The sequence below is a fragment of the Lepidochelys kempii genome, chromosome 5 (genome assembly GCF_965140285.1).
Source record: "Lepidochelys kempii isolate rLepKem1 chromosome 5, rLepKem1.hap1, whole genome shotgun sequence".
Classification (NCBI taxonomy): domain Eukaryota; kingdom Metazoa; phylum Chordata; order Testudines; family Cheloniidae; genus Lepidochelys; species Lepidochelys kempii.
Genome location: NC_136384.1, coordinates 73,568,130 through 73,576,774, shown reverse-complemented (window position 1 = coordinate 73,576,774; position 8,645 = coordinate 73,568,130). Strand labels below are relative to the sequence as shown.

At 41.6% G+C, this 8,645-nt stretch overlaps 1 protein-coding gene across 3 annotated transcripts in view; it reads left to right on the top strand.

The window, feature by feature from the left end:
* The first annotated feature begins 5,109 nt into the window (after window positions 1-5,109).
* PGGT1B (protein geranylgeranyltransferase type I subunit beta) overlaps window positions 5,110-8,645 on the top strand; it is a 73,896-nt gene continuing 70,360 nt past the window's right edge. For 2 of the 3 annotated variants that reach the window (XM_073344735.2, XM_073344733.2), the window contains exon 1: window positions 5,110-5,301. In XM_073344735.2, coding sequence (XP_073200836.2) covers window positions 5,168-5,301 — 134 coding nt within the window. In that variant the 5' untranslated portion in view covers window positions 5,110-5,167. Of the gene's footprint in view, window positions 5,302-8,422; window positions 8,582-8,645 lie in introns of all 3 variants that reach the window. The other variant, XM_073344734.2, reaches the window with a different exon arrangement.

The window sequence follows — 8,645 nt, the reverse complement described above, 5'->3', positions numbered from 1 at the left end:
ACCCACCCACTCCTGCAATAAACCTCTCACCTATGTCTGAGCTATTGAAGTCCTCAAATCATGCTTTAAAGACTTTAAGGTGCAGAGAATCCTCCAGCAAGTGACCCGTGCCCCATGCTACAGAGGAAGGCGAAGAACCTCTAGGGCCTCTTCCAATCCGCCCTGGAGGAAAATTCCTTCCCTACCCCAAATATGGCGATCAGCTGAACTCTGAGCATGTGGGCAAGATTCACCAGCTAGATACCCAGGAAAGAATTCTCTGTAGTAACTCGGATCCCACTCCATCTAACATCCCATCACAGGCCATTGGGCCTATTTACTATTAATTGATCTTTAACTATTCATTTCCAAAATCATGTTATCCCATCATGCCATCTCCTCCATAAACTTATCAGGCAGTTTATATCCATTTGTTCTTGTGTCCACATTGGTACTGAGCTTAAATAATTCCTCTCCCTCTCCGGTATTTATCCCTTTGATATATTTATAGAGAGCAATCATATCTCCCCCTCAAACTTTTTTTGGTTAGGCTAAACAAGCCAAGCTCCTTGAGTCTCCTTTCATAAGACAGGTTTTCCATTCCTTGGATCATCCTAGTAGCCCTTCTCTGTACCTGTTCCAGTTCGAATTCATCCTTCTTAAACATGGGAGACCAGAACTGCACACAGTATTCCAGATGAGGTCTCACCAGTGCCTTGTATAACGGTATTAATACCTCGCCTGATGCATTCCAAGACCGCATTAGCTTTTTTCACGGCCATATCACATTGGCGGCTCATAGTCATCCTGTGATCAACCAATACTCCAAGGTCCTTCTCCTCCTCCGTTACTTCTAATTGATGCGTCCCCCCAGCTTATAACTAAAATTCTTGTTATTAATCCCTAAATGCATGACCTTACGCTTCTCATTATTAAATTTCATCCTATTACTATTATTTCAGTTTACAAGTAATACTTGTGGACAAGAATGTTAGTTGTACTATGCATTGAGATCCTTGACGTCACTAGGCAAGACAACATCACATAAATACAGCATGCTTACTTGTACTCAGCGCAGTACTATGGAAATAATTGGTTAAATGGGGTGTAAGTCAGTGCAGCCTATGATCCAGTGTGCCTGGTGCTTCCCCCCCCCCCCCCCCCCGGCCTACTGATTACCTTTTGATGGCTAGCAGTTTTGCAGGAGCACACAACTCTGAATCAGTGTAAGTGATACAGACATTTGAAAAGCTACACTTTATAGTTCTGCTTTCCGATCTAAACAGTTTAAGTTTGTTTGTTTTTTTTAAATCCAAGGTTTATTTGTAAAATGATAATATTGTAAAAGAGCATGTAGTGCTGACTACATTGCTGTATTTTAAATAACTTTTTAAGTTGCAACCTTCTTAATATCCTGAGATATCTGGAGTGCAGATATTCTGGTTCATCTACTAGTTTTAATTCATACATGACATCACCAGTGCCATATACAGAGATTTGAAAAAACTCTTATTTCCATCAATTTTATTTATAGGAGTTGTGTGTACATTGAATACTCTTAACATTATTTTTCAGGTCAGAGTTGGTATTTATAAAGTAACAAAAATTAAGGAAAACTATTGCCAATAGAAAATGTACATTAGTACTATATTTGATCCATTTTTCAGAGTAACAGCCGTGTTAGTCTGTATTCGCAAAAAGAAAAGGAGTACTTGTGGCACCTTAGAGACTAACCAATTTATTTGAGCATGAGCTTTCGTGAGCTACAGGATGCATCCGCTGAAGTGAGCTGTAGCTCACGAAAGCTCATGCTCAAATAAATTGGTTAGTCTCTAAGAAAACCTTGCTTTTTACATGCTATTGCAAACAAATGATGTCACTGCTATTATTGGAGCTTAGCTAAAATTAACTCAAGCAGTTTGGGGCTATATTCTTCTTTCTTCAAGCTTTTTCCCCTTATCTCACTTTGCCCTATTTTTCTGTAGCTACTGGACTCTGCATTTCTAACCAATTATTTACTGCACCTGGTGCCCAGTTAACATTTTCTCTTTATTGCTATTGCTTAGCCCAAACTTTAAATAAGATAATACTATTATTTCCAGGATCACTACAAGTTTGACACAAACAACCCTTCATTCTCATGAACTCATTCTTTTTGGTCACATGCTTTGGGCCTGACTCGCATCAAAATCCACACTCTGTTTAAAACCAGAGTTCACCCAGTTCTAACATGGACCTATATTCCTCCTACAGGATGTAAAAACTACCTGTCTGCTGTCTTCATTCTGGGCATTGGACCAGTCCATGGTGTAAATTACACTGGCCATGAGTGGCCCCAATGAGCTGTTATGGCAGATATCACATGGTTCAGCCATTCCCCCTTTGCCAGTAGTTAGGAAGAAGGTGCTATTTAAATTACTGTGTTGGCTCTATGCCGCTTGAGGATCTGTGCAGAGGAAATCATCTTACTAGATCTGGTGGGTTTAGGCGATGTTTATGCTGGAGAATCAGGCCATTTATTCTAAAATTCTCAAAGTATTGGTACTAGAAGCTGGAATTTTCATAATGCTAAGGCCTGATTCGTAATGTGTTATTCACAGGAGCAATAGAGCGATGGAAAATATAAATTAATTCTAAACAGCCTTCTAAAACAGTGGTTCTCAAACTTTTGTACTGGTGACACCTTTCACACTGCAAGCCTCTGAGTGCACCCCCCCTCCCCTTATGAATTAAAAACACTTTTATAATAGTGTTAAATATATATTTTTTTAATGCTGGAGGTGAAGTGGGGTTTGGGGTGGAAGCTGACGGCTCGAGACCCCCCCCCCCCATGTAATAACCTTGTGACCCCCAGTTTGAGAAATGTACTCTGGGGAACAGTCCTGTCCTGCAAGAGTAGGTGTAGATCTACAAAGTCATCTCATATTGGTTATTCTAAATTACACAGTTGAGAATTTCTTTCCACTGTAGAGAGAAACTCAAAACAAATACATTTTTGGTAACTTGTGAAGTTGACAGTATTATTCAAATTACCTTTTGTTTTTTGTTACACCTTCTATTGTGGCTAAACATGAGTATTCTTCGTGGGCACTTTTCTTTAAAATGAGTATATTTGCTGCATACTGGTTGTGTACATCTTCCATTTTTGTTCTCCATGCAACTGCACTTTAAGGTTAACATGAGAATGTGTGTATTTGATGGAGTGTTTGCAAATGCAGTTAAATATATCAAATGGTCCAATATATTAGGACAGAAAAGGGCAATTCTTCCATTAAAATAAGTAAGCTATATGTGTTGGAAGGTGTTTTAAGTCTGCCATGCCCGAGATAGTCAGTGCATCATAGGAATATTTGGTATTTGACTCTGAATACGGTCTGCTATATTCCATAAATATATTAAAAAGTTCCAACCTTTGCTAGAGGGCACATGGAAACAATGGATCACTAAAGGTATATATGATAAGTGTTTGATTAAAATTCTGTACTCAGATGAGAAGAAAATTCAGTTACAATGCCACTGATATGTCTGCTTGCAAAAGGACAGAGGTTGGAACCTATATCTCTAAAATTAGACGAGATGGTATGGCATACTTTGTAGGGCAGAAAAAAAGGTGCTAAACTGCCAGGATTTCTTTAATAACAGCAGTGAAAACAGGTTGGTCAATAGCATAAAATCAATGTAGAAATAGCTCAACAACATGAACACCTGAGAGAAGGAAGTTGCCTTTCTTTGAGCACTTAATGTTAACCTTAATTAATTAGGCAGAATATAATGTTACCACAGACTGCAAGACTGAGGAATGAAACAAGTACCCTCCCTAGAGACTAGAGAGAGGCACGTCATAAATATCTCTGCTGGGCTTCCTATGTGCCACTTTCAACCCTGACTTTTCATTTGGTTTATTTCACTGGAGAGGGATAAATGATTATGGGCTTACCACTGATACTACAGTGTCTGTGCTCAGATGTAGCAGATACTATGTCATCAAATCAGATGCATCATCTACAGTTACATGCACAACAGCAGTTTTTCAGACTAGTTCAGGGACTTAGTGTACAGTTCTCCTTTTGTGGTGAGAATCTTATTTTCAATATTCTGAAAAGAAGTAAAAGCTTGAAAAACAGCATCCGAGGGCATTTATCTTGTGTACACTGTTGTGTAAGAATTTTTTTAAATTCACATGATTTGACTTACGATGATTGGATTGGGGAGTAGGAGGGAAAGAAGATGGAGTTTGGCAGAAGGCAATTGGAGTTTAGCAGTGGGCTCTTCACCTTGAGAAGTGGGGAGGAGTGAATAGGAAGCAAGGACAGGAGAATGGGAAGAGGGAAGGTTTGAACAGGGAACCTGAGAATGAGGAAAGAGAAAGGAAGACTTCTCTAAAAGGATGAGAGAATGGAACAGAGACAGGATGAAGGTTGTGGGCTATGCTTATGCTCCATCTCACTGTATATTTACTACTACTATATATTTACTACTTAGACATTATTTAAAGGGAAATATTAATGCCACTACATTAGTTGAGGCAAATTTGAATCTGTGAAAACATCAGTTGGTGATGTCCTTGGTTATAAAGAAACTTTCAAACATCATTTATTGGGTAGTCTATGAATCACCCCAATAAAAGTTAAAAAATGATTTGGAAATACACTCTATTTAATGGATTGGTCTACAAACTATGAACAAACCAGAGTGCTATCACTATTAGTAGCTCAGGGGTTTGAGCATTGGCCTGCTAAATCCAGGGTTGTGAGTTCAATCCTTGAGGGGGCCATTTAGGGATCTGGGGCAAAAACTTGTGGATTGGTCCTGCTTTGAGCAGGGGGTTGGACTAGATGACCTCCTGAGGTCCCTTCCAACCCTGATATTCTATGATTCTATGATAATCGTAGGGTGATGCTCCCATAATTCATTCCACCGCGCAGTGATCACAGGAGAAGTGGCTCTACTTCGCTTGGGCGCCTGAATGGACCACAGCGGGCAGGCACGTGGCAAGTCACGTTCTGGCCACGCCTCCAAAACCAGCTAGCCAGCTTGCGGCCCGGGCCGTCAGTGTTGCGTCCTTGAGTCACGAAGACCACGTTACCCTCGAGATCACGTGAGCCATCGCGCGTTGCTCGCGCCGGATGTGGCTGGTGACACAGATTGTGCGCGCCGGGTGGCTGCCAGGGTGGGGAGGGCGGATAAGATGGCGGCGCCAGAGGAGGATCCGGGCATTGGGGATGAGGAGCGGTTGGATTTCCTGAAGGAGCGGCACGTGCGCTTCTTCCAGCGCTGCCTGCAGATCCTGCCCGAGAGATACTCGTCCCTGGAGACTAGCAGGTACCGGCCCGGTTGGGAAGGCGCTGGAGGGAGAGGGCCGCAAAGTGGGGGGAGTGCGTGCGGGGCTGAGGGGGGGGCCGTTGGAGCTGTCCTAGGGCCCGTCACATCGAGGCGCCTCCAGGTCGGATTCTGGTCGTAGCCGACTCGCGGACGGGGGGTCCGGCCCGCTCGCGTCTCGGCCACTCTGAGGCCCTAGCGCTGGGGTCTGGTCTGTGACACAGTCTCTGGATCTAGTTTCCACGCGTCCAGCTTCCGGGCAGGCCTCAGCGCAGCCGCTCGCACCTGATCCCGTTAGCGCGCGGGTACCGGACAGGCGGTTCGCAGCTCCTGCTGCTCAGGGACAGCTCGTGCGGGGGCTCTGGGTAGCGTGCGTTGAGCTGCTCTTTCCCTCCTGCGGGTGGCCGCGCCAGCCTGTGGTGGGAAAACGGCCGCCGTTGCACGATCGCCAGTGCAGCTGCCCTGCTGCTAGTAATCGCGGGCGGGAGGGGGGTGTACGTAGGGCATACCTGTTCCTACCAAAATGTTTTCTGATCATGAAAGTTTGGATGTCACTGTGCTAAAATACTATTGCTCTTTCTAAACTAGTATTCCTACGAGTGTTAGAGCAGCGATGTGAGAGCATTTGCAAATACTAGTGTAGTCAGGGCTGCAGTTTATATCCTCCTAAGGCCATCTGGGACAAAAGTAGCTAAGAGAAAGGTAAGTAGGTGATCCTTCCAGTCCTTGTGGCTGTTCTCCTCACACTGGAAGGAGCTCCTCCCTGCTGTGTGTACTTAAGGTCAGCAGGCATGCAGGTTGGATTAATTAAGTCACTTGTTTTAAAGCAATAATTTAAATTATAATCTGAGTTTTGTTTTCCACGTGTACTTTGAATCTTGAGAAAATGAAATCTCATTGGTTGATGTAGCCATTAAGATGTCAGTTATATTTACAACTGAATATAGTCATTGCCCTAGTTTTGATCATTCTTTTTGCTAACCAGGAGAATGCACTATACTTGTACATCTGTTAAAGTAACTGGAGAGCTCAATGTACATTATTCAGGTACAAAATGCAGAAATTAAGTACTATGGTGGAAACTGGTGGATGATGTATTTCTTATTTACTAGATACCTAACTTTTTGATCATGACTAATTCCAAGCTGCATTTGGATGGAAATTGGAATCCTATTTAAAATGCCCAAAGCCAAGATTTTTAACTTTTGTATTAACTGAGTTAATTAAAATTATTAGATTTTCCCCCCTACTTTAATTGTTTAAATCCACATTAGAAATTACACTCTGAACAATTCTAGGTTACTTTGATGAATGGCTTCAAGCATTTTGCTAACCTGATATCAAAAATAAAGAAGGCAAAAGTTGTTCTGTACTGGCTGAAAGTACTGATATTTTGGGTGTGGGGGAAGGGTAAATACTATCATTCACTCCATTATAAAGAGTGGAAATTATTTAACTGTTTAATGTAGTAGGTGACATACTGTGCTATTTATAAGGCTTAGTGTCAGAAGTTAAAGGTGTTTCTCCCTGACTCTGAATATAAAAAGCAGCCATTAACTCATAAAGGTTGAGTTTCAGCATATTAGTTTTTATTTTATTTAAATGATGTGAACAAGCAAGTTTAGACTGTAACATAATTTATCATAAATTTAAAACAAGTTTATTTTAAAAAAAACTTTTAAAGTTTACCCACTCTGGCAGCAAAGAAGATCCACAGAACTTCTGCTCATAGGGAAAACCCCAAATAAACAAATAGGAGGGAAAAGACAGGAAGGTAAAATGCCTGTGGGAGCTTGAGAGCAGATAAGAGAATTTTTATTTCATTTTTTAATCCAAGACATACAGTGATCTATGGGTACGTGACAAAAGGGTGAAATATTCATGAAGTCCTACCTAGAGATGGAACAGACATAATAAGTCACATCTATCACTTTGGGGCCCATATAGGGTGGTTTATTCCTTACGTTGTATTTCATAAGAACATACGAAAGACCATACTGGGTCAGAACAGTGGTTCATGTAGCCCAGTATTCTGTCTTCCAACGGTGGTCAATGCCAGATGCTTCAGAGGGAATGAACAGGACAAGGCAATTATTCCCTTTTGTCCAGTCCCAGGATCTGGCAGTCAGGTGCTTAGGGACACCCAGAGCATGGGGTTGCATCCTGGACTGTCTTGGCTAATAGCCTTTGATGGACCTATCCTCCATGAACTTGCATAATTCTTTTTTGACCACTATACTTTTGATCTTCACAACATCCCCTAGCAATGAGTTCCACAGATTGACCTGTGCGTTGTGTGAAGTAGTTCCTTTTGTTCATTTTAAAGCTGCTATTAATTTCATTGTGTGATCTTTTGTTTTTGTGTTACGTGAAAGGGGTAAATACCACTTCCTTATTCAATTTCTCCACACCATTCATGATTTTATAGACCTCTATCATATCTCCCCTTAGTCGTCTCTTTTCCAAGCTGAATAGTTCCAGTCTTTTTAATCTTTCCTTATATAGAAACTGTTCCATACCCCTAATCATTTTTTGTTGCTTTTCTCTGTACCTTTTCCATTTCCAACATCTTTTTTGAGATGGGGGACAGGAACTGCACGCAGTATTCAAGGTGTGGGCGTACCATGGATTTATCTAGTGGCGTTATTATACTCACTGTCATAAACATGAGGAAAGGGATAGATATTTCTAACATTGTTAGCTTTTTTGGACTGCTGCTGCACATTGAGTGGATGTTTTCAGAAAACTATCTATGATGACTCCAGGATCTCTTTCTTGAGTTGTAACGGCTAATTTATACCCCATCATTTTGTGTGTAAAGGTGGTATTATGTTTTCCTATAAGAATTACTTTGCATTTATCAACATTGAGTTTCATTTGCCATTTGGTCACCCCATCGCCCAGTTTTGTGAGATCCCTTTGTAACCCTTCACAGACTGCTTTGTACTATCTTGAGTAATTTTGTAAAGAGTGCAAACTTTATCACCTCACTCTTTATCCCTTTTTCTAGATCATTTGAGTATGTTGAACAGCACTGGTCCCAGTACAGATTCCTGGGGGACACCACTGTTTACCTCTCTCCATTCTGAAAACATACCCTTTGTTTTTCCTGTCTTTTAACCAGTTACTGATCCATGAGAGGACCTGCCCTCTTATCCCGTGATTGCTTAGTTTGCTTAAGAGGCTTTGGTGAGGGATCTTCTCAAAGGCTTGTGCACTATATGCATTGGATCACCCTTGTCCACATATTTGTTTGACTGTCTCAGAGAATTATGGTGGTTTGGTGAGTCATGATTTCCCTTTACAAAAGCTGTGTTGACTCTTTCCCCCCCCTCCCCCAACAAATC